Here is a 27,515-nt window from a genome sequence, read left to right on the forward strand (position 1 = left end):
TGTTTACCAGATACAGGTAAAAGCTTCCCAAAGACATCAGGTGAAAAGTACTTTATCATGGATGCGTGCTTCCATGGATCATAACAAAAAAAAAAAAGAAAAGAAAGGAAACTCAACAGAAGACAGGATTTCGAGTTCAACTGCAGAGCTTCTTTCCGAGCAGTGTAATAAGCAACAAAACATTTCTGCACAGTCAGTGCAGTTTTATGTTTCTCTCCCAATAAGTTATGCTTGCATATGTGCGTATAATAAATTGTGGCAGGTGTTGTACGCAAGGATTTTCTCCAGTTTTGAATCGGTGTGCCTCTCATCAGAACACCGGGGGATAAAGTATTTTGAAGAGCACTAACATTTTGGCTTTGAAGGTTCAGAAAAGTCATTTTTTTTCCTCATCGACATCCCGACTACTGTAAGTTCTTAAACATCGTGTTGCTGTGCAGCCCGCGTTATGCTCCCGCTGAAATGAACGGACAAGGTCCCGACTTCAAGCTGGAGTCCAAGGTGAACAGTGGGCAGGTCTGTCATCGTGAGCGCGTTGGTTCCAGATTGAACCCTGGAGTTAATTCCTACACAGCGCCGTTCTGCAGGCGCTCAGGGGTGAAACAGCCATTGGTCTTACAGCTGCTTTCTGCTCTTTTGGCCTGGGACAGTTTCCTCTTGGCCTTCCAGCGCTGAGCCAGCGGCTCCATAAACAGAGAGAGGGAGGAGAGTAGATAGCAGAGCCCCGCCAGGTAGAAGGAACAGTCGTAGGTCTGAGTGTAATCATATAAGAACCCTAGAAAGCACAAAGATCACAAGGATGCGTTAAGAGCCTGTGTGTTCATCTGTGAATACAGTTATTATGTTTTCTTCTTCTGGCCACCCCCACTCCCTTTTTAAAAACAGGGTCATGACTTCACGATAAACTACAAAGCAACTCAACTGTTACTTTCTTCATTCCTGTATTTCTATTTATTTCCTTTACACAAGCCGTGTTGATACAAGCATGCGAATGCAGATGAGACGGAGCAGAAAGGCAGGTGTAAACACATTACACAGCCATCTGAAGTTTGAGCGTTTATCCTGACTGTAATATTTGAAAACATTTTTTTAATGCCCTACAGCCCGAGGCAGGGGCCATGGCTTGCCAAACGTTTAAACAGAAGGGATAGTAAACAGAGCCACACGTTATTTCCATACGGCCATAAAGGGGGCCATTACTCACGTTTAAAACTCCCGAAATCCATAAGCTCCTCTGTGGGGATTGCTCAACACAGTGTGAGTGGGTTCAAAGCCTCTCACTTTAATGTGGGCCAAATGTTACCAGATACATTTATTTTTCCTAGAAGTAGCTCACACATATGAAGACGAAAAAAATCTAGGGCACTATATCTGTATTATGATTCAGCATTTTGTATATTTAAGGAGACAGCCTGCCAGTTGAGCACACAGGCAGATGTTACTTCTGCAACAATCTTACGCTGCAAAATCAGTGTAACAATAATACCGTTTACAAAGCAGCTCTCTCAAACCTACCATGGATACATCGCTGTTATTCTAAGGGTTTGACATGAAGAATGCAATCTGACCCTGTAACCTTTGTATACATTTCCTTAAACTGAAATTCCAGTTAGTCTCGATGTCTCCAGGCGAGCTCTGACTGTAGGTTGTTTTTCTCCTGTGTTTCAGTTTTCACACTCCACAGTGACTGCATACACCCAGACAGGCTGACACACATTTGGGAAGCACCACAAGGAATTCAGGGCACCAGGAAAATATGTACACACACACATATACATATATATATATATATATATATATATATATATATATATATATATATATATATATATATATATATATATATATATATATATATATATATATACACATATATATATATATATATATATATATATATATATATATATACACATATACATATACATATATATATATATATATATATATATATACACATATACATATATATATATATATATATATATATATATATATACACATATACATATATACACATATACATATATATATATATATATATATATATATATATATATATATATATATATATATATATATATATATATATATATGTACACATTCACTCACTCCATGTCAGAAATAGCACACAGACACACACAAAAGTAACATCTTTGCTATCATCACATCACATACAGATGTAGTACATATGGTTATGTGTTACAGTAAGGGTTTCTCATTATGTACCTTTGGAAAAGTGAGACAGCACATGCTTGAATGTTTTCCAAGATGTGAATCACTCACCTGCCAAAGGAGGCCCTGTGAGGCAGCCCAGGCCGACAAAGAACATTGAGAAGCCCATGGAGTTATTGAGCTTCTCCGACCCCACGAGATCTACCTGCGGGGCAAAACAACATACCAAGCACTTGTCACTGCCATCTATTTGCATTTTAAACAGCCCATTCTGCAGCACTACAAACCATGAACATTACTACAGGTTTTCCAACAAACATTTGAGAGCACAACACTTTTAAATAAAGCGAGAAACTGGAAAAATTTAGCCCGATAACGATAGAAAAGCCAGTTCAAAATAATGGAATATGTGTTAAATGTGTTTAAAAAATGCTTCACTTTTATTTCTGCAGTCCCTAATTTCCATGTACAGCAAACATGACCTTCAGTGTTGTGCAAAAGTCTTGAGCCCCCATCTTTTCTTTATATGAAAAAACATAAAACATAAATGCAAATACAGTACATAAGGTTATGTATACGCTTGCATAAGCTTTCTTGTAATTTCTTTAGTATTCTTCAGGAATAGTTCTCCAGGCTTCCTAAAGGATATTCAAAGCTCCTCTTTGGATTTTGGATGCCTTTGGTTCTGTTATTTGACAAGATGATCCCACACTACTTTAATAATGTTGACATCTGGGAGTCCAAACTCTGACTTTATCGTTTTCTATCAAGATAAAGTTTTGCTGACAGAGCCTCCACCATGTTTCACTGTTGTACCTCTCTCCTGACCTCAAACTGGTGATGTTCTGCACCAGAAATTTCAAATTTGGATTGATCACTCTATAAGACCTCATGACATTGATTTTCAGTACAGTTCTTGCGTATTTAGTCATATTTCAGCCTTTCCTCCCTCTTTCACTTCCTTAAGAATGGCTTCTTGATAGGCACCATGCCATAGAGATCATTCCTGATGAGGCCTCAGTGAACAGAAGAGCTAGATGCATCTCTCTGGCTGTGTGTCAGGTCTTTCCCGTTTTTCTTTCTTATTTCTTAAGGACATGACTATCAGTTACTGTTTATCTGCTGTAGATAATTTTGTTTTCTTTTTTGTTACTAAAAGAAATAAAAAAAAGATCAAAATGGACTGAAAATTAGTTAAAAACAGCCAATGTCCACGAAAAACTTTGAAAGACCTTCAGAAAGAATGGAAAACTTGCTCAAGACAGAAATAAATGCTGTTTGAAGACTTTTGCACTCTACTGTAGATGTATAAAGATAAACCCGCATTGTGCCTTTATATCTGTAATAACCCAGCATGATTCTGCTCCTCAAACATTATTGATCTTAAAAAAAAAAAAAGCTTTAGCTGCATTTAGTTGTTGTATAGTCCCCGCCGCTGCGCTGATAAACCACTCAGTTTAATAGTGACAGCATTCTTCACATAAGCACTTTATGTTGGAGAGACTCTTAGTTCATAAATCAATAAATTACAGATTACTGCTATGATCTTCCCTTCTTAGAAAACCTTTGCCTGGAAAATAAGTAATTTCCATCAGCAGGCTGGTTTTATCTGTTTGTCACTGTCTGTTGGTTCTTCCAGTCAGATTTTCTAAAAAAAAAGACGAATCGGACGTCATCCCTTCAGCCCATAGATATATCCTGACCTTTGAGACCATACCATTGGCAAGTGAGGTCAAACGTGTGTCCTCATGCTTTTGTTTTGAGGGGTGATATATCTACAAGACACTGGATACCCACTGACTTAATGTGTTGATCCACCCATAACAGCAGTTAGGAAACATCTCATACCACCTGCTTCAAAGTTTTTCTTTCCATGTGGGATATAATCTAATTACTAAGCCAGTTCACCTTTACATGGCCCTTAAACTGCCAGACAAATCTGATATTGCTGACTTTGCAAGGTGAATGAACTACAGACTAACAGTATAGTGAGGGTGATAGCGGCAGGTTTGGTAAAAAGTCAAACAACACTAAGAGAGCACCCTGCGTTTCATTCCAAAGATACCACTGAATATGTAGCATTTAACCACCATTAATAGTTTTCATGCATTTTCTTTTAAAAAGAAAAACACTGAGAAATCTTTTCCTGCATGGTGTAACAAAGCAACAATTTTAATCCTATTGCATGGATGAAACATTGTCTAAACCTCGTGACTTGTTCATCGAGGTTGACTAACATTTTAGTTTTCTGGTTCTGTCATTTCCAAGTGTTTTTGGAGTATTTTGGACAATTTTGCTCTGTTCATACTCAAGACTTAAAAACATACACTTGTTAGCATTGCTGTTATCACCGTGGTCATATCAGCATGCTGACATTAGTGTTTAAATGGTATACCTGCACAGCCTTGCAGACTGACCTGTTGTTCACTGACTAAAGGACACTAGAATTGATTATTTGCACATGCACCAACTGAACCTTTTCATCTTAAACATATATTAAATGACACGTCTATTCCAGGGATGGTATTTTGAATTATGTATTTATATATTTCATTTTATTATATACACTGTATATATTTACAAAAAAAACTTATAAAGTGTTGAAACCATGGGGAACAGATAATTGAGGTTGTTTGTTTCCAAAGAGATGCATGCATCCCACTTACCAAAACAGGCAGCAGCAGAGCCATGTAGCCACCACAGAAGATGGCGAAAAAGACTGCGTAGACCATCAGCAGCATGTAAGAAGTTGCCAGTGGGGAAAGCAGGTTGACCAAGCCACACAGGATCAGGTAGGCTTTGTGGAAATGGTACTTGTGGAAAAGATTCCTGTCTGTCACCCAGCCCGAGGCCAACTGGGCGATGGTCTCTGTGATACCTGTAACAGGCAAAGGTGGACAGACAACTGGATGAGAAAGATATATATTTATATGACTTTAAATTTTGATATAAATGTGTGTAGGGCCATTTTTGATCTGTGCATTTATACTGATGAATTCATTACAGCAGAGAGTGTTACGATGAATAAAACGATTCACATTTTAGAATGTTGTGGTTGTAAAATAAAGGTAACACAGAAGTTCACCGCGCCTTGAGGCGACTGTTGTTGTGATTTGGCGCTATATAAATAAAATTGAATTGAATTGAAGTTTCTCTGGTTCACAAAGATCCAGCTGAAGATAGTTTTAAAAGCAACTCAGTCTCAAGGCACCCTTATTAAAATTCCAGCCAATTTACACATTTAACTAGTATGCAAATCTTGCATACATACGGGTGTGGCCACTTCTCAGGTAACTAATGTTTTTTTTTCCAATGTTCTAATAAAACCTTTAAGGTTTTTTTGTAAGTGCATTACTTCCTGTCTTGCTAACTAAATAAGCTTTCAATTCATTTTATATCAAGGTGAAGCACTAATCTAGCTAGTTTTGCAGGACTGTGAGCTGATGGAACTTCCTAGCTCTACATTCTTCTCTAAAATGATTATGTTCAGTTTAAAACAAAGATGCCAAAAAATCCCACAAAAAAACCAAAAAGATCATGACCAAAAACCAGGATTGTAACAGTCCACAAACCAAATGATCACCAGTTTTATATACAGGCTAGTGCACAAAGACATGAAAAATATTCCACTAGCTGTTACTTACATGCATAACAGCTGCATAAAAATGATGCAACATTTCATTGCAATTTCAGTATTAACGCTATAAGAAGCAGCTTCAGGTTGGACTGCATTCCTCAAGTGTGTTTGTTTCGACATCTATGAAACATTTTAGTGTTAAATCATCTACAAGCTCAGCTTTCTAAAGGAAGGGGCCCAGGCAGAACTAGATGATCCTCGAGTCTGTTACACTGACACTTTGAGCCATTTAATGATCGGTCATTATCAACACTTTTTCAGATAAATAAATGACGTTTTGAACAGCCCTGTATCTCCTGATCTTTCTTCTATTCCCACAATAAGGTTGTTGTGTTTTTAGTAAAATACCTTGACAACAACTAGATGGATTAACATGAAATTGAGATCTCACATTTCAAATTTAAATCCATCAACTACTACTTTAGAACTTGGTTCGAGGCTAACTCTGGTGTTGAGAATTAGGATTACAGGTTGATGCAGTTATTATGTGCTTAACGAAAACAACGCCAGGAGGAACTGTGAGTACATTTCTCAATGTGAAGGTTGTCTGTGCAGATAAATGATGTGTAAGGAAAGGGTAAAGAAAGCCTGTGAGGAGAAGGAAACTGAACTAAATAAAATAGGTCACTATTATCCAACCTAACTTCCCTGTTGCTCCTGTTCTCTTGACACAAGAATACTGTGTAACCGGCACAGTGGGTGGCAACACACCGACCTGTTAACATCTGCATTACACCAGCAACAATAAGCAAACTACCTATTAAGCATTTCTTCTCATCTGACTGATTGTTTGCTCTACTTGGGTATGATGACTGGGCAGATATGGACTGCGCTCTGCTGAGGTCAACTGGAATGCGATAGGTGATGTGGAAACTGCAGTGGTGTATTGAGCGTCGCAGGAATAGCTACAAGCAGGCAGTGCTGAGCAATTAATCAATGAAACAAACTGGTGCGGTACGGATTCAGAATTATCCATCCTTTGCACAGCCTCTGCAGCACAACTCCGCAGGCTGTAGGCAACTCTCAACTTCAATGCATGATATAAAAATCCTGCTGAATATGAGCTTACGTAGTCTAAATTCCCACTTTATGTTTTACAGTGTCGCTCTTCATAGCAAATTTGAATAAATCTTACATTAATCTACATTAACATGCAGATGTCAAGTAACAACAGTAAATTAGTAAAAGAATAGACTATAAAATGCTTCATCATCGAACATCTGTGCTTTCTTTATATGACAGCATTCTCCATGGAGGTTAGAAAATTGACATGAGGCAGCTGTTCACTGTTTATGTGTCCTCCTCTTGTGATCCAAGACATATCCTGCAGTGTCTCCTGCTTGCATACTGACAAGTTGTGAGTTTGTTTGTGTGTTTTAGCCTCAGCAGGTCGATTCAGCTTTGCAGCTGTCCTTGTTCAAACTCAGCACATTGCTATTTAAATTAGGCTTCACCAAGTAGCACCTTATGCCAAGTTCATGTGGTACACTGGTTTTGACCAGTTCTGTTAGTAGTACTACCAGGTACAGACATTTGTGAATGCCTCTGAGAATTAACAGATCATGAGGGGGGGAGGGGCATGTTGGTTTTCCCAGTTTCTATGAAACTGCTTCCTTCTCGTCTCGTCTCTTCTTCTGCACACACTTCTGCCTCAGAGCTCCTCTGCAAAGTATCAGCTACTTCAGGACTGGGCTCCAAAATTAAAAAACAAACAAACAAAACAACAACAACAACAACAACAAAAAACTGGGAGCCCCACTTGTCAACACGCCAACAACTTTACTCCATTAGCTGTTGCTTAGCGACTCCGGTTTGTTCCAGTGCTGGTGACTGAGGGTTGACGAAAAGACTGACCCGGACGATAGTGGCCTCTCTAACCGAGCCAAGTTAATGGGCCTCAATGACAAGCACTGGGTCAGAGAAAGAGGGACAGCGGGACATTGGGATGGTGGCTTTGTGGTGTGAGCAGCACCCCATCTCTTTAACTTTGTCTCGCTTTCTCCACCATTACAGCACATGAGCAGAGAAAGTGACAGAAAAAACGTGGCTGACAAAAAAGAACCTGTCTTGCTGCTTTCTGGAAGCTCTTCTGAGTAAACCCACAGACTATTATACTCTGGCTTTACAGCTTTAAGAAACAACAGACAGTTAATCTTCATATATTCTGTAATTGCATGAGTCTGACTCCAGTTCAAATGCTGCTGTTCCATACAAATACTGCCTCGGTCTGTGCCACATCATATCGTCCACAATGATCGCCATATAAATTGCGACAAGACTTAAAAGTTATATGAGGAGAACAATACTATAGTAATGCCACGTTACTATAGTAACTGGCCATCGGGCATACCGGGCATTTGTCCAGTGGGCTGATGGTGATTTTTCGTTTTTATGGGCCGATGACTTTTTTTTTTTTATAACAGTATAAACAATGAAAGGTGATGGATTGGCCAGAAGCTGGCAGATGTGTAAAAATAACTCAGTTGTTTGGTGGTGGCTATGGCGGAGCTGCCACAAGAGGCCAGGTGGATGAGGGAGAGGGGAGGCAGGAGGAGCAGAGATCCGAAGCGGCCGCTGGTCCGAGTGTCAGGTGAACTGAACTTCAGGTAAGAAGTTATGACCTGCAGTCTATCTGGGTCAGATATAAACCAAGTTTAGGTGGAGTTTATTTTTGTTGTGCTGAATTTTTACCGTCAGTTACAATAACTTGTACTGTGTACTAGCTAGCATGACGGAGTTTCTACAGCTGGGTGGGTGCTATGATGTTACTGATAGTGAACTTTATTTTATTCACAAGGTTAGTTAGTAGAGTTGCCAACCGTCCCCTAAAAAACTGAATTGTCCCGCATTCAGAGAAAATATTACACGTTTCGTATTGAGGTGAAAAGGAACACAGTTTGTCCCGGACTTCAGCTAGGATGGAAAAAGACACAAAGCTGGAGTTTTTCTCTGTCTTTACGCTGCAACTGCCTCTTCTTCTCTCATTCAATCGTGAAACTGATCAATGATCAGCTGATTGGCTTTTCTCTCGTGTTTGTTTATCGCCCACTTTGGGCCAGAAAGAGGAAACCAGCGGATGTTGAGCTAAACAACAGCAGCACGTTTAAGCTTGATCAGCTGTTGTTAGAATTTATTTAATATTAATTTCTAGTATCAGCTGATGTTTGCTGGAGCCACAGCTGTAAAAGCTGCTGGTCATGATGTCAGTTTGGTTATCTGGGGAGAGGGAAACATGAAGATGAAACCAGGAGATGTCCTTACTGAATCATCAGAGCTGAACAGGTGATGGAGAAACAGGTTTAACTTTTAGGTGACATGACTGAGTTGAAGGGAAGTTATGAACTGCTAGCCCATACATAAGCTGCCTTTATAGGTTAAAAGTATCAGAATCGGTGTCGATATTGGCAATACTGACCCTGTATTTACTTGATACTGGATCAATACCAAAATTTGCAGTATCACTCAGCACTAGTGAGTGTCACTGGACCACTTGCTAGCTGCACTCCATATGACACGAAGAGAAAACAGTAGATGGAAATTACAGATGTGGTTACCTGGTGGAAGAGCAGGGCTTTAAGCAGATGGTGAAAAAGTTTGAGCCAAGATAAAAAACTTTTAGATAGAAAATGTTCTGTGATAATATTATGCAGCTCCTTATGAGTCACAAAGCTACATCACTTTAGTTATTGTTAAACTATGTGCTCAGCAATTATTATTTATACTTTTACTTAAAATATCCAGGAAAAACACAACACTGATATTTCATTAAAGCTGAGTGACTGTTATTGGGCTACATGCTGCTGTTGCATTATTGTTATAGTATAGTCACACTTCGAATTAGGTTATCAGTGACAGCAGCTCACTGATTAAGGATGGAAAATTTACATTTAATGTGATTGCCTGCAAGCTGCAAGCATCACATTTTCTAGATGTCCTGTGATTTAATTCTGAGATCCTTTCTCCCACCCACTAATGCTGACACAGATTGGCTACAGGCAATTTTAAAACCAAAAAGATGGGCTTTTTTTCTGAACGCACAAAATGCATGATTTTGACACTAATAAAAAAATTGTACACAAAAAGTTTTGCTTTAATTCAAACAAACAAATGCACTTTTGTTGTGCTATCACATAAGAGCTGTGATATAATAGAAGTTTGATTTATTGATACCCCCTTTTCCTCTCAAACCCCTTATCACTACTACACCAATCAATAATAGATGTACCTATGTGTCATTATTTATAGCTAAAGTATGCCTTTCATTAATATTAATACAGTCTCTATCGGTTAACAGTTATTGATTATCAGTGGACAGATTATAAAACAAAGTGGTTAAAAACAACCACACATGGAGCTTTTCAGTTATTCATAAATCTACAGAATTACATGCATGGTGTGCATAATGTTAATGCTGTTCTCTGTTCATATGGAGTGGCCTCATCAGTGGCACACTGCTGAACCCACCCACCCTGGCCAGTAGACCAAAGTTCAGCTTTTATGTAAGAACATCCATTACATAAGACTGCAGAGTCTGAGCAGCTCACAAATAATTAATGGCTAGAGGTTGACTGAACACTTTTTTGCATCCCTCCTCAGACTCAGTCTGAAAAAACTAAACTAAACTGGAACTTCATCTTTATACTTCAAGGTCACTACTAAAGGTTATTTTTTATAAGACATAGCTGTTTAATTCTAAATTTGTCACATCTGTGAAACTACTTCAACTCTTACTGTCATAAACTTAAGGATGTCTGAGCACTCTAGTGCTGCAGAATCAAGCCAAAAATTCACTTCTACTTTAATCTACATACAGAGATTCTGCATATGAACATGCACAACCTGTAAGCAAATAGCAACATTTTTGGAAACCAAAGCTTTCTTAGTTCTTTTTGTAGTCAGAGTACTACAGAGCAGCTGAGCTGGCACTGGTCACATGTACGTTAAAATCCATGTGGATAACAACAGAAGGGAAACCTTTCCCGAAAAGCCACCTCAAAACTATCAGCAATTTTATTTGTTTTGTTTTAAATGCTTTTGAAACATGGCCAGCGTAGCTTAGATATTGTAACTACACTCTGGAACGCCCTGAAATACTGCCAGTTGTTTCCAGAAGACAACCAGACAATAAGATTCCACATTGATCCAGCTTAAACGAGTTAGAAGTCATGCAACAGTGCAACAGTGTTGCAAATTAACTGACGCTTGCAAATGTTTCTCTCATTGGTACAAGAGTTAAGTGGATTAGAAACAGTCATTTTTGGTAAAAAGTTACACATAAATATTTCTCATTAAGTTGGAAACAAGCTTGATATTGATGACTCTTCTTTAAAAAGGGGGCCACTGGCTGTAGATTACAGATGTGATCTTGTAATCTGCAAGTGACTGTCTGCTTTTATATCTTTAATTCAACAGTGATGTTAAAAAGGCTTGGACCCCAGAAACCCTATAATATTTGTAGCTTTTGATAAACTTTATAGATGACTTTAGATGGCTTGTATTTATTTAAATTGTGTTTTCATAATAATTTAATTTTATATTAATTTTATATTATATACTATTGCTAAAATATTTTTAAAAATGTATTTTCAAATAAATGTTTTTGAAACTTATCAAATCTTTGTAATTGTTCTTCACTACATCACAGAAACATGTAAGGAAGCAAAAACAAAGGAAGCAGAAAAGTGTATAAAAACAAAATTTGTCCCACTGCCCAAACTTCTCACCATGACTGCAGACCACATGCAGGCCATAAGCTGTATTGCTCTAGCTAATTATTTACAGCACAGACGAAAAAAAAAAAACAAGAGAGTTCTATTTTCCAAAATATCACACTACTCATTAAACGCTGATTGCAGTAACACAGAGAATCTATTAGCCAACATAAACCTTACCTGCGACAGAGATGATAAAGGAAGCATCCATGGCATCAATGTCCAGGGTTCTGGCTCGGGCAGACAGGTGGAAATAGGGAATAAAGTAGGCAAGCTGACTGAAGACCAAAGACCAAGTGTATATGCAAAAGAAAGGGTCCTTCAGCAAAGAGAAATCCAGTACTTTGGCTTTTGTGACAGTCACCTCACTTGGCGAGCTTGCATGTGAGGAAAATCCAACAATCGTGGACCCATTCATACTGCCATTGAGCTCCGCTGAGCAATCTGGAGTTGTGGGTTTACACTGACCCAGGTCATGATGGGGCTCATGGCCATTTACTCCATTCAGGACCAGTCTGGTCAGTTCAGGGTTCACTGACTGGTCCTGGAGTCCCTGAGTACATTGCCCCCCCACGTTCACGGTGTCCCTATGAGAGGGAGGAGGGGATTGAAGACAGTCTGATTTGGAGACGCCATTGGAAACGTGAGTGGACCCATTCAAACAGTTCTTGGAGTACTCCTTCTCTGAGGAGCTCTTGAGAGAAACAGCAGGACTCTTTTGGATGGCAGAGGAGGTAGGGTTTGAAACAGGTGGCTTTACATTGATGGGTCGCAGCAGCATGCCAGAGGCCACCAGATTCAGCATGAGACCACTGAGAATCAACATGGCTCCTAAACATGACAGTGAGAGTTTAGGATCTAAAACATCACTTTTAGATCACTCCATGGCCTGTATTTCTACACTTAGGCACAAAATTTCTCCTTCTTACCTTGCCAAGCATACCGGTCCAAAAGCAGCTGAGTGAAGGGAGCGAGAGCAAAGGTCAAACCCATACCAGAGCGTCCAATAGCATATGCTGTTGCTAACCTTTTTCTGAAGTACAGTGCTGTGACCACTGAGAAGGCCTGATACAGTAGTGCAAACCCCATTCCTGAGAGGAGCAAACAATGTTATTATCTGACATTGCGTCAGTCACGGGGACACACAGGTTGGTTTTACGAATTAATAACACGACACAGAAGTCGTCTTGTTACTAGAGTTCGTGTGGAAACAGCAACATTAAGGTACTTTACTGTTTAGCAATTAGTTAAACTCACCAACTATCACGCCCATGCTGATGTAGAGGAATACCACGCTGTTGGCGAATATACTCAACAGGAAGCCTCCGCTAACCAGCACTGCACCGGTGATCGAGGTCACTCTGGCTCCCACCTTGGCACATGCCACAGAGGCGAGGGGCGCTACAGAAGTGAGAGGAGACGAAACACAACGACAAAAAGCTAAATGCAGACATACAGACCACAAAAGGCTATTAAATACATTTTGTGAAGGAGAGACAGTAAGTCACAAGAAAATAAAACTGTGGAAAATGACGATAAAGATGTGATGCAATAGAAGGAAAAGATTTTTTTTTTAGTTTGAACCTCCAGACAGACGCAGACTTGACATGATGGAACCGATCCAGCTGATACTTTCTGCTGAGCCACCAAACTCATCTTGGAACGCCACAAAGAAGATCCCAAAGCTCTTTAGGGTGCCCATAACGAGGACATTTACCTGCACAGACACGAATGAGAATATACAGATAATGACAGATATATTTTCTCTGAGAGAAACTTTCCAGTTAATTATATATAAATAAATGGTTCAGTGGGGAAAAAAAGGAGATTATAGAGAACAGAGGTACGCATACCAGGAAGCAATGTAGCACGACCATCCAGCCCCAGCCCCCATCTGGAGGGTCCTCATACTGGATCTCTTTCTCTTTGTCCTTCTTCGAGGTCATGGCATCCTTCCTGAACAGGTTCATTATGGCCCTGGTTTCACTTGGAGAAGAAAGATAAAATCAATCACCTCAAAGCTGCAGAAAAAGGATATCATATCAGAAGTTATATTCAGCATAAGACCAAGAAGCCTTTCAGAGTTTTTTCAAGTAAAGACAAACAGACATGAAAAAATAAAACAATAGAACAACAATGTTCGAAATAAAACTGTGACTTTCTGCTTTTTGATTTAACTTTACAGAAACCCACAAGCCAAAACGTTAAATCATTTCGAATCAATAAAAGTAAAGTCTGATATTATATATGATACTGACATAAAACATCCATCCATTTCCTTCTGCTTATCCAATTCAGCATCATGGGAGGGATGGAGCCCATCCCAGGTACCATAGGGCGAGAGGCGTGGTACACCCAGGACAGGTCTCCAGTCTGTCACAGGGCTACCATAGAGAGACAGACAACCATTCACACTCACATTCACACTTATGGGCAATTTCACATTTAGAATTACCATTTAACATAACCCCACTAACTGCATGTCTTTGGACTGTGGGAGGAAACGGGAGTACACAGAGAGAACCCACACAGACAGATATATTCAAGAGTAATACTCTATTACTTTTTCATTTCATTGAGCTGTGAAGTGGGGTGACCTCAGTACTACTAGACCTGGTAACATCTCTTTTGCACCCTATTCAGCTATTGGACTGGATATAATGCTAACACTGCTGAGATATTGTCTCTACCAATGTGTAATGTGTAAGTGTTGATTATTGACTGCAGCATCTTCTAAGTCCCTGTTAGAACTAACACTGTGTCCTGTGTGTACCTGGTAGATGATTTCTTGTCTTTGTTATGTAATAAAAAATGGTTCGTTGGGTTGGGCAGCTAAAAGAGAAGTAGTTGTCTTAAACCAGCAGCAAAGTAAACCTACAGCTACAAAGCAACATTTCAACAATTTTAAACTACACATTCTAAAGCAGGGGTCTCAAACTTGGCCTGGGGGCCACTTGTGGACCACATCACCCCTACTTGCGGCCCGTATATTGACATGAAGAAAGATAATGCAATTTGGCTTTTTTGTTGGGGAGGATTTGTTTGTTGTTGCATGCACTGTTAAAATAAGTTCTTTAAAAAGCAAAAAATGATTTAATATAAAGGTAATATGAGCAGAGAGTACAAACATGTGGAGGGATTGGCTACGTTAGCTCAGTGAGAGAGTTATTTGTTAAAAAAAACATTTGTCAAACTATCGTTTTTGGCTTGTAGCTTAAACAGAACTGACTTTTCTTCCCTGTTTGAATTCAAAGGGATGCACATGATAACCTGGTAATTAAGTAGAAATGTAAAACAGAAATGCAGCATTAAAATAAAATGAACTTATACTAGTAGTGATGTCCTCACTGGCCGATACCAGAAGAGGTGAAAGAGGATAATAATGGATTAGTGAGTGGTTTAATAATGAAATGATTTTTAACGTATTGTGCTACACGTAGCACAATACGTGTAGCACAATAGACACATAGACACACACACGTATTGTGTGTGTGTCTATGTGGTCTATGTGTAACTAAACAAGTTAAGACTTAAGCTGTAAGACTTTGGCTTATTTCAAATGAACCCATGCCTCTGTTGTTAACAGATTCAGAAATGACTTGCTCTTTTGTGAGCCAGCTTCACTGCAGTTTGACTCCCAACGGGCAACATGTGACCTTGAATTACTTCGGGCCCTTGTTGGAACATATTTTCAAATACGCTGACTTGTATTAGCAAACATATATATATATATAATCACCCTTATTTGAAAATACAAGACAAAAAAATTCATCCATGGAGGCAAAAAAAAGGCAAAAGTGATTTTAGGTGAAAAGGTAACAGCTAGATAGAGTTAAGTTTAAATAAACCAAATGAAAACTTTCTCACAATAAGGAATAATGACAAACTGAGTCAGCAGCTGAATGCAGGCTGTGCCAGGGTCAGCGATAATACACAAGGGCAAACAGCAGCACAGATTAATGCATCTCAACAACAATGCAGACAGCAGTAAACAAACTCAGCTGTAAGTTTAGAAACTCGTTTAAAGTTAAGCATCTGTGTTGAGATCCAAGACACAGAAGGATGTGCATTTTAGCTTTCGTAGTGATGGTTTATCCTTAACATCGTCTTTTACCTGTAACTGTTGTTTTACTGGTGTGGAGAAACTGTGATAGCTTCCTCTCCAAACTGCGCTCTAGACACTCCTTGACTGATAAACTTCATATCTTTACAGTTGCCATCTCCACCCATAGATCCACCCATAGCTTTGACAGCCACACATGTTATTTAGCAACCAAACAATAAAAGCGCTTAGGTACCCCCAAAATGTTTCTTCTGTTTTTCTTCTGCCATGGAAGAATATGGCAGCAGCTGGAGCTGACTGGGGTCAGTCCCTTGATTGTTTTTACAAAGTTTCATGTCTGGGCCTTGGGCACTCTAGCACCACTAATGGGCTGAAGTTGGATTTGCGCCTAACTTCTGAACGATATGCCCAATTTTCAAACAAGAGTTGCGGTGATCTCTTGGATCAGCCTGGATTCAAAGCAATCCATGATTCTCAAGCAAATTGGATTTTTTGAAAAGTTTTACATGTTTGTTCAAAAGCTCCTTTATTTTTTGCAGTCCTTACCATAATCGGCAAAGCTATCCTTTACACGAAGACCTTTTAGACCTCACCAAATGTATCATATGGCGTGTTCATTTTTAAAAGCTTTGAATCATCACAGCCAATGGAAATGTGCAGCGAGGTGCCAAACAACTACCTCATAAGTTGGCAAAGACATACATTTAGGATCTTACTGAAGGGTTAAATCACAATTTACCTCATCTTGGGGCGACAGTGGCTCAGGGGGTTGGGAAGCGGATCTGTAACCGGAAGGTCGCCAGTTCGATCCCCGGGCTCTCTGTCCTGGTTGTTGTGTTCTTGGGCAAGACACTTTACCCTCCCGCCTACTGGTGTTGGCCAGTAGGTGCAATATGGCAGCCTCACTTCTGTCAGTCTGCCCCAGGGCTACAACTGTAGCTGCCTTCACCAGTGTGTGAGAGTGAATGAATAGTGGCATTGTAAAGTGCTTTGGGTGCCTTGAAAAGCGCTATCTTCAGAAAGTTATAATAACTGTGTGTTACAATAAATCAATATTCATTCGTTAACATAACTGTTATTATATCTCAGCAACTGTTGCAAGTTTTACACTATAAAGCCCCCTGTCCATTGTGATTGCAGCAGAATACATGATGGTAAATTATCCCAATAAAATACTAACGCGTCCCTGCTCAGTGTTTGACAGTCAGTTACATAAGATTGCCTCGTATTTGTGACCAGAGATATATACGCTGTCGATGAAGGTTTAATAAATAAGTAAGCCATTCGGTTCTGCTGTATCTGCAGAATAAAGGATTGTGACTTTAAATATTAATCGTAAGTTCTGCAGAAAGAGATAATATGTGTATAAGAAGACGGTACTTCAAGAAACGAGCAAAGCTGTAAAACCACGGGGCAAACTCCAAGTTTACCAAAGTATTAGCTGTAACTGCCTGTCCTGTGCCAGGGGTACCGGACAGTCTAACACAGGGCAGAACTGTCTTTCACGTAGCTCTGAAAAAGAGGACGTGAAAGCAGGATTCCAGTGTGCAATGTAAAGACAATATTTGAACAGAGCTATCCTAAAGTCTAAACAATGCAACGCTAAAGTGATTCCATACTGACCACAGATGGGTTTTGGCTCAGGCTAACAAGGCAGCTGCACCGGCTGGACAGAAGCCAAAGTCATTGCTCCTCAACACTGCCACTGTTGCCTGATGCATCCCATACATTCTTAATGAGCATTTCTCACACTGCAGTAAAGAGCTGATGTTGAGTGGTGACTACAGACAGATAGGGCACCGCACATGCAGCTGACTCTCCAATAACCTTACTTTTTTTTTTAAAGCTGTTCAGATGATTCGTTTGCTAGTGAGTAACCAAGTTACTGATGTTTCTATGATAACTACAATATGATGAATTCTAATATGAATTATATTGTATTGACACAGATGTTCCATCAAGTTTTGTCATGTAGCGGGTAACCCTAAATTACACTGGCTTAAGAAAACGGATGGATGGATGTAGCAGCTGAGTCAAAGGGGACCTAACACTCGTATTTCAAGTTTCCAAACTTTTTATTGTGGGAGTCAAGTATCCACCAATCTTCTTTGAGATCCTCTTCTTTAATCAGGCTCCATTTTCAGCATCCTGTGACTGATATATCCGCTACCTCTGCTCGACACATGTCCAAACCATTTCAGCCTTGCTTCTCTAACTTTGTCTCCAAACTGAGCTGTCCCTCTGACATACTCATGTTTACCCTGTCCATTCTAGTCACTTCTGTAAAAAGTCTTGATATTCGTCTCCAGCCACTCTACCCTGCCTGTGCTCCCTTCTGAACTGTCTATTGTTTTGAATGGTTGAACCCAGGTATTTAAAGGTATCTACCCTCACTACCCCCACTCCTTGCAGTTTTCCTGTTACACCCTTCTCTCTCAGTCACACACAGCTGTTTTGCTTCTACTGACCTTCATTCCTCTTCTCTCCATTGCATACCTCCACCTCTCAACACTCTCTTCCACCTGTTCCCTACTCTCACTACAAAACACGATGTTGTGTCTGAACATCTTAGCCCATGTAGACTTCTGTCTGACCTCATCTGTAAACCTGTCATTTAACACTGCATTGCTGGATAAAACCTACAGAGCACACAAGTTTATATGGTAAAGAAGCATATGAGATTAATAATGTTATGAACAACTAATGAACAAAATCCATGTTTGACTTTTTTTTTTTTTAAAGTTAACAGTAGGTGAAGCTGTGTTTGGTGTTCACAGCTGTTCCCCGCTTGGTTTACTAAAAACCAACAGCTTCAAAGGACCACCCAAAACCAGCTGAACCATATGAGCATCACAACAACTTTAAACCTTTGCTGCATTTAAACAAATGGCACAACAGCAGTCTATAACTATCGGTTACTACTGACATAAAGGCAGTTATTCGAAACTGTTTGCTGTCAGAGAGCAGTCCTAACCACCTGTTTACCCTAAGTCTTTTGTAGCCAGCATTGCTAACTCAGTCTGACTTAGAAATGTATAAAAAGCCAGGCCCAAACTAGAGAGAGAGAGCACACAGAGCGGATTAAATGGGAATGAATTGGGCCAGTGTAGTGCAAGAAAAGTATTTCCCCCTATGTGCGGTTAACAAGTTGTCCTTAGAGAGTGCTTGAGCGCATGTTTGTGAATGTGCCGAGTTTCAGGGTTTGAGCGACAGGGGACTGGAGTCCAGCACTTTGTAGTGTGGTGTTCACACTGTGTTACCGCAGATCTTTCATGCAAACCTTCTCTTTGCAAGACTTCATATGTGCATCTGGTCTAATACTGCATTTCATTGAGGTTACTGTGTGTGTAATGTTCTCCAAAACCTGTTCCGCACCTACATTTCCTTCATACTGCTATCAATGAAACTACTGCCCACCAAAACACAATGAGAACAAATATTTTGCAGCTCCACCCACTGAGTGCAAGACTTTACATGGCATCCACACTGAGCAAACTTGTGCACTTTCCCATGAAACACTTGCAATTATATTGCAATTATATTTTTTAAGTATGGCAAATCCAGTATTTATGACATCCATCTAACAATTCAGCACATTCATATATACCGAATTACAGTCTCCCGCTTCCTGACTGGCAAATCACCATAAATATTTGCATGTAACCTCCACATTGCATAACATGACCTTGTTTGTGAAACCTTTCACAGAGTAACAGCTGAGTCGAGTCCTAGAGCACCTTTTAAGGTCAAATCAGGCAGACACACCTAGCCTGGCTTTGTACTATTCAAAATAAACCCACTTATTATCAGCCAGCTATTGTTGTTGTGAGGCAATAACAAAGTTTTCATGCTAACTCAGCATGCAAGCCTCTCTCTAACCTGAGAGCAAACTGGAGCTATAAAATCAAAATTCAAAGATCCAACATTAATGTTAAGTCACCGTGTCTTGAACACACTCAAGCACTCTGCTTTAAGTTTAGCTGGTTACAATTAGCCTAAACAGGGGTCTAAACCAGTGAGATAATTCAAACTCTGAAGTATAGAATATTAAAAATATCCAAAGGCCTTTATGCAAATTATCCAACCATGACAGTACACCTATTAGACCAGTTTAGTGCTCACTAGAGACACATTTTGTTCATTCTGAAGGGAGAGCTAATTGAATAAATAAAATGACGTGCTTTATTTCCTTTACTACCAGGATGAACTTCTGAGAAGAGGTATGGGGTCTTCAGGGATCTAATGGAAGAATGTGTCAACTTTAATTCACCTGATTCTAAAGACAAATGTTTTGGAGTACAGGGGAGACACTTAACCCCCTTTTGTGCTCAATTAACTCATTTCAGCAGTTTCTTTTCTCCACTATGCAGTATCTATGGCAACCTGATCTGTGGGATAATATTTCTGGTTTATGAATTGGACTAAATTTTTTTATACTGTGAACAGGACAATGGCAATCACTGGTGACTGGACTAACCTTATTTGAGATGAAAATGCAAAAAAGGCAATCGCATTCAAGAGTTTGCATTTCCAATTTGCAATCTAGACAGCACTTGATTTTGAGTATTGACATTTTTTTCTCTATTAATACCTTGCTTAGAAATGACGGCAAAAATAAAAGGTCTTTTAACTCTTCAGCATTCTAAGTTTCTATTTATTTCTCCTTTTCCTTTACAGAAGTGGACTAGTGCAGCCTGCAGGTCAGTTTGTCGAAACCTGCAGATAAACTCAGGCTAAGAAAAACAACCCAAACTAGAGAAAAAAGAAAATAACTTATGAAGTTAAATATGACAAATTGCCAACTAAATATAACAAAAGACAAAAACAACTTCATTTCAGGGCGGCCCCTGAAGTACAGCCACTGTTTGACACCATTGTCTGACCCTTACAAGAAGCTAAACTCGTCTCTATGTATCCTCAAGTTCACTCCAGGAAATATTTCATAACTGTGTTTCATCTGTTATCCAAAAGAAAACTGTAAATAGGTAAACAGTGTTTAACAAAAAGCATATTAATGAACATAATCTCAGACTGTTTAAAATCAACACATCACCCAACACTTTCCCAAATGTGCCCCTCCTTTGTACTGCAGTTGGCACATTACTTCGGGATCTTGATTATAAAAGCAGCCTGGTTTGGCCGCTACTGGATCCAAACCCGAGGAAAGCCAAATACAGTTTGAAGGAGAGGTGAGAAACAGATTAATTAAGTACACATCTTAAAATGTGATATGTTTCATTATTTTAGAATCATACATGCAGGTTTATTCTGCTCTGGTTGGAACTTCTTGCCCACAGAGGCTTGAGTTTTCTGCTTCAGGTAGAGTTTCCCAAAAATGTTGTGTCAAATTTTAAAAAATAACAAAAAAAAAAGTGCTCCATTAACACACTTAAAAAAAATTATTAGTGTTAAAAATATCATTAGAATAACACCCACAAAATCTTTCACCTGGTTATTTGTGTCCCAATTGATGTAGCTCTGCACCCCACTTATGGGGCCCGGCTCATGGTTTTAGAACCACGTGCTAAGAGTAATATGAGACTTTAGCAGCTGGAGGGTTCGAATCAGGAGGTTCCTATAGCATAACAGTATAAATTTCTTCCAGCTTGAGCTGAAGTTCTGATGGCACCAAAAAAAACCAGGCACTGTGGTTTTCAAACTCCCAACTCATACAAGTTCTTGTCTTTTGGACTTGTGCACAGTAAACTCAAAGACTGTCTGTCTCTAGAAATTATGTCAGACTCTAACAGAAAGTTGTGTATCCTCTTAATAGCATTTTCTGTGACCCCAATACTGCCCCCCCCACACACACACACACACACTCACACACACTAGTTCTAGAAACACATGGCACTAAAGAGATCAAGGAAACCTTTGCAGATATCAGATCTCTTCAGTGAGGTCTTATATTCAGAGGTTGCAGAAAAAGAATATTCAAAAAGCATCAACGTTATACAAAAAAGAAAAAAAAATCAAAGCTCCACTAATTATATATGCATAATAACTGAAATGGAGACAGAATATAATTATTATTCCATTATTGTTCCACCATCCTGCAGAGTAACAGTTCTCTTTTCACCTGCTGTGAATGACTATTTAATTCGAATTACATTTTAAGATGTTTAAATCGATTTCTTATTCAGATGAAAATCTTCCTTTAGTAGAGCTTACCTGTTATGTTTTGTAGGTAGAAGCCCTGAAGGCACTGTAGGTGAAGATAAATCTCAGAAGTCCTAGTTTCTGAGTACCACCCTCAGAATGATTGAAGGGCACTTGGAACTACAGCTGCACCAAGATCAGCTTCATAACCTACAAATATAAGTGAAATAAAAACAGAAGAAATCATTGTGTTGAAGCATATGTTTTAGCACCTGTCAATGAGGCACCATTTAGAAAGAAGAAAGATAAATAAAACCACAGAGCCTGTAGGGAAATCCATTACATTAGAATACAAGCAAACTAGTTGCATTATTGTTCATCAGTCGTAAAGAAGACCCATCAAGATGTAGTGATAGATCTAGAACAAGGTAAAATAAATAAATAAATGTGTCTATTTCACCCAGAGAAGTGTCTTACCTTTCTCATCCCGAGCTACAAAAAAGTCTAAATCAAGTTATCCATGTGTTCCTGTGCTGTTGAATTCTAAACTATGACTTTGAGAGAAGTGTAAACACCTACAGAGGAGTTTGTGCTTAAAAAAAAACAAAAAACAGGTAGCCTATCTTGTTTAACAGGTTTTTAAGAAAATTGTGAAACGGAGGTTACGTGGTCCTTTTAAAGTCATGCATGTCAGCATTTTGACAAAAACTATGACTGAAAGAGACATATAAAGCTCTGTAAGACTAGAGTTAACTATGTGTAGTTTGTGGTGAATAGCTACAGGCTAAACAGCGAATAATAAGTTTCTTACTTAAGTGGGCTGTGTCTAAAGCCTTAGGGCTAATACAGGAAAATCAGCTTCACGGTGCAGCAATTGTACAAAAAGTGGGTCAAACAAAGATCACACTTCCAAAATAGTAACACACTTTACTCACATATGGCAAAACATTTGATTGGGTAGGAGTCTGAAAAACAGGATAGTTTGAGAACATACTCTATCACTGTAATATTTATAGTACCATGATTTGAAATTGGTGAAATGATCTCCCTGTGCTGCATTCCTACTGTCAGATAGAGCCTGTAAAATGGGTTTCATTTGACCACAAGATCCAAAATCAACTGAATCCAAAAAGTACTCTAAAAAAATAAAGATTTTGATTAAAAAAAAAATCAAAGGATGTTTCTATTGAACTGGGTAGCACCGAGCTCCATATGTAGGCCATAATGAAAGAGGGATGGAGTATAAATGAAAAGCAGGTTAGCGCAGAATTCATGTTAAAAAGGGCAAATGTCTTAAAAGGAGGAGGTATGTTACTTATAACTACACATAAACTACCATTTATTAATCAGTTAAAGGCACATCAAGTGTGGGAAAAACAACAGCTGGCTTCTTTAATAGTGCCTTCATTTAAAACTTGCTGAACTGGAGCGCTTTCCTCTCTTCTGTCAGAGACGAGAGGAATTGTTTTGATAATACATCAAAAAACTAAAAACCTGTTTCTCAAAAAACTTAACCAAACTTTTCATTCTTGACCAAGGTTCTAAAGTTCCTTCACCAAACACACTTTTTAACCACATTTTTAACACTTTTATCATTTAAAGTTATGCGCTTAAATAATTATTGAATGGTTCTACAGTTTCAATGTTAATGCCATGCTTTTAAAAATATTTTAAATTGAGAGCCTACCGATTCAAATTCCCAGCCACGGCTGGCCTCAGCTGCTGTGTCAGGTGTCTCTGTGCACAAAGAAATGCCCACGTGATCTCTGTGCCCCTCATTATAGTGGGTGCCTGCCTGACACCTACTCCTCGTCCCCTACCTGTGTGACTTTGCCTTCTTCCACCCTTAGCTGGGTAATTACCTTGCCCAAATGCCATTAATTGTGGCCCCTAATAAAAAGCGATACTTGATCAAAAAAGGTCAACCTGTATTTATTTTAGCATTGACTAATGAAATTGATCTTTTTTCATTATTTTTCCATTAGGTTTACCCAAAACTCATGAGGATGCAACCTATGTATGCATGACGTATGTTCAAACCTTCGGTTGTACAGTTCTCTAAGGACCTGTTTACAGAAAACAGGGGCACAATCGAGATATCCGTTATCAGTGCTGACTGACAGCAGGGCTATTCAACTTCTATAGCAACAGGTAGGAAAACTACTGAGGGTCCATACAATAATGTATACAGTATAACTTTAATAGCTATTTTACTAGGTGGCATCAAGTAGTCACGCGCATTCCTTTTCCTTTGTAGTATCGTTTTAAGTGATTCTAGACAGCAGCCAATCCATATAAAAAAGTAGGACAGTCTTCATTATGATGCACAAAAAGCTATATGTAAAAGGGAAAAAAACAGGACAAGAATAAGTTGCTGGCAGGCACAACAAATGTAGCTGGTTGGATACTGTATAACTGTATACATCAGACTAACGTTAAGCTTACATTAATTCGGGGCCTGTTCATAATAAGAAAAACGCATCTAATTATATACATTAAGTCTTTAAACCAGGTCTATAAGTGTAAAATGCTCACAGTAAGACAACACAGTTATCAAAGTAATTATAAACTGGCATGTCCATGGCAGAATCACAACCTATTCCAAGCAGTCACAAGTGGCTTGCAGCAGGTTCATACCCATATTTGTTTAAGGTGAAGTCACTAAAACAGTATCCAGACTAGCATGGCTGTTTGCACTATCACAACAATAGAAAAATAGATGACAGTCTTTGTAGTGTCACTAATACAGCATTACATGCTTTAGTAACATTGTAGACTAACCATACATACAAAAAAATGGGTAATTTAAAGTTGTTTCAGCCAATGAGAAAAGCTGGGCTGCCATTTCTTTGCTTGCAGCATTATGCAACCACCCCTGCATCCAATTTCATGAAACTGGAGGGGTGGGGGGGGGGGGAGGGGGGGGGATAAAGGGGAGAGGAGACATGAGCAAATGAGAACCCAATGAATTTTGGGGCAGTTCTTTAGAGGTGGAGTGAATAGGGCATAGGTGGGTTCGATTTGACGGAAGACGTGTCCCTCTAACTCGGCAGGGAACAGCATGCTCTCGTTGGGGATTGAAAGCATTTTCATAATGGAAAGGGACGCTTTGTGCAGTGGGGTGCAGTGGACTTTTTAGCTTTACAGGCCAACACTGTAAAGCCAAAAGTCAAAAGTCCACTGCACCCTCACTGGAAATGCTGTTTGTAGCAAAGATAGAGTGCATTTGACCAATTCAATGTGAAAGATGCACTCATCAATACATTGCTTTTACACAGATGTTTGCCTTCTTCGCTTGCAACCTATTTGATGGAAAATAGGTAACAAGAACACAGCGCTAACCTCAGTAAGAACATCCTGTGAATGTGTCTGTTATGATGGGCGTCCTATCCGACCAAGATTCTGTGTGGCACACAGAGGTGTGGCACACAGAGGTGTGGCAAGAGCAGACGTTTTGCTTTTAGTTGATAAGTAACATACCTGATTTGACTTTCTGTGTCCTGCACTTTAAGTTTCACAGTTTCCCTTCTGTCATTAACAGGCTTATCCAACACGCACTGCATAGATTTGATTGTTCATTATTTGTGTTTCCTCAGGCTGGAAAAGATGCATTTTCCAGGCGGAGGTCACATAAAAAGTCAAGAATTATTTCAGTTTTTTTCAGGTATGGATGAGGTATTTACTAGATTAATGATGTTATAGACTCAAGATTAAATGAATGAATGATTAAATTAGTGATCTTTGCGCACAGCATAATGTCAAACCTGCGATTAGTGAGCCTCGGCATCTGATCTTTCACTCCAATGATCCTAGCTACAGTCACCATCAGTAACTAAGAGAACACTGTTCTGTGAATGCAGACTTAGTAAATAACAATATTTAGTTATAGAAGACCTAAAAGTACTATAGGTTAGTGAAAAACAGTCATCCGGTCCAAAAGTGTTCTATAGCTGCATTAGTGAGAAAGACAACTCAGATTATTTAAAACCTTTAAACGTGCTAGATCAACCTTTAACCTTGTTCCCTATTAATTATCTCGCATTAAGTTTCTTCTTATAGATTTATCACCTCGTGTGCAGCTTGGGACCTGAGACTTGCTTGTTTATAATTCCACTTAAAAGTAAAAGGCATGCCCTTGTATGCAAAACCTGTGAAAATAAAAAATAGTGATGGACATAGTTGTGGTCACCTGTGCTACTTTTCATATGCACACAGGGCTTTGGAACCACACCGGAATCGCCCCTGGACCGGAGATGCAAAGTCCTATTCATAGTCTCCAGGTGATCAGCAGAGGAACAAGTCAACCACTTCATCATAACATGTTTTATTTGGAGTACTCCAGTCAACATAAAGTGTTAACAAAGCACAAGTATTAGTAATTAGGCCTGTTCACTGCCAGTGACATACTTTTGTGTGGATTATGCATCGATAGCTGAACTTTTTTTTCTCCTGGGAGATTAAATGGGAGTTTACATCTCCTAGGAGATTACATAAACTACGACTTTGCTAAAACTCACAAAAAAGTTCATTTAATTATACTTCGTTTATTATTGCTTGGTGACACTGTCTTTATGACTTTTGGTCCCATCAATCAAAATAACCCATATCATCCAGCAGTCTTGCTTCTACATCAGGAATAGTGAGATTATGGAGCAAGCCTTTGACTTGCAGTCGTATTATAGTGAGGAAAAAACAGGGTGGTCTTACCTTGTGTAGCTGCAAGCCAGTCCTTATCTTCACTTCGCAGGCCGGTTGCATTGCGCCGCTCACTTCAACTCAGCACCGCTGCGAAGTGAAGAGAAGGGTCGCTCAAACAGATGTGAAAATTCAGGCAGACATGGGATGGCACTGACACGAGATTATATCTCTTATCCACCAGACCAAAAAAAGAGGCCCGAACCTGGACTGACGCAATCTAGGTGAAACTCTCTTAACCCCGAAATAACTTTCATGGGTCAACGAGGATACCGGTCTGTTTTTGGACAGTTATATTTCTGTCCGTGTCTGAGCTTTGTGTGTGGGAGAACATAGATCTTTACCAATAAAAGAAAAATCCGGTTAAAATGTAATCCGAACATTTCGTTTACTCATCTGAGGAATAAGTAAGTTGAAACGTGTTTGCAGTTAAAGAAAAAGCTGCTCGTACCTTTGATTTCCCCCTGCCGTCGACTTGCTTCTGTCCCGCTTTGAACTAGTTTGTTTTGACGCGTAATTTGGGGTTTTCTCGCTCAGAGCTTCTGCGCCCATGAAAGACGTGCGCGTCACCATTGAGGGACTTCTCGGCACAGAGAGACTGCTGCGGGACGTTTTTCTCCGGGGATGATCGTGCCATAACTTTGCCTCTATGCCCCTGACCCTCTAAGTTGCATCTCACATCTCAGCCTCAGCATCGCTCTCTGTGCCGAGGAGCTGCAGAGGGCAAAGCCTTCGCGGAGGAGAACCACGTGACTGTAGCACCAATGAGCCCCAATCTGAAAGCTCGGAGACTAGGAAGGAAAAAAAAATCCCCTCTGCGGTCAGAACCTTAGAGCGAGGCAGACTTTACTCACATTACACGGTCTAGTATGTGAATAGGAGACCATGTGCTATAGAAAGCAGGATAGGCGGGAACTATATCTAAAAATAGGCCATCTGCAAGCAATATTACAAAATCAGTGCAAGTTCTTACAGAGAGGAGAGCACCCAGATGATACCTGTTCCCACCTGCACCTACTCTCAAAACGACTGGGGCTTTATAGCAGCTCCGTTTAATGATTGCAAACACTGAAACCAGTTTGTTCTCACCTCTGCAGCAAATATCATCCAGCTTCCAAGAAAATGGCTCAACCAT

General features: G+C 39.5%; 1 protein-coding gene across 3 annotated transcripts; it reads right to left on the bottom strand.

Moving 5' to 3' along the window:
• Positions 1-36: 36 nt before the first annotated feature.
• Positions 37-27,120, bottom strand: slc16a4 (solute carrier family 16 member 4). 3 transcript variants are annotated; one of them, XM_026154254.2, is made up of 11 exons: positions 26,832-27,120; positions 26,393-26,470; positions 21,758-21,895; positions 13,377-13,509; positions 13,108-13,240; positions 12,781-12,924; positions 12,453-12,614; positions 11,704-12,354; positions 4,842-5,053; positions 2,287-2,380; positions 37-775 (listed from the first exon to the last, which is right to left on the bottom strand). In XM_026154254.2, the coding sequence occupies exons 4-11, from the start codon at positions 13,491-13,493 to the stop codon at positions 567-569; spliced, it is 1,722 nt and encodes a 573-aa protein (XP_026010039.1). In that variant the 5' UTR covers positions 13,494-13,509; positions 21,758-21,895; positions 26,393-26,470; positions 26,832-27,120; the 3' UTR covers positions 37-566. The 3 variants fall into 3 exon arrangements, with proteins under 3 accessions (XP_026010039.1, XP_026010040.1, XP_026010043.1); XM_026154255.2 differs by lacking the exons at positions 26,393-26,470; positions 26,832-27,120 and adding an exon at positions 22,163-22,289; XM_026154258.2 differs by lacking the exons at positions 21,758-21,895; positions 26,393-26,470; positions 26,832-27,120 and adding an exon at positions 15,638-15,777.
• Positions 27,121-27,515: the final 395 nt, after the last annotated feature.

This window comes from Astatotilapia calliptera, chromosome 20 (genome assembly GCF_964374335.1).
Source record: "Astatotilapia calliptera chromosome 20, fAstCal68.1, whole genome shotgun sequence".
NCBI classification, from domain to species: Eukaryota; Metazoa; Chordata; class Actinopteri; order Cichliformes; family Cichlidae; genus Astatotilapia; species Astatotilapia calliptera.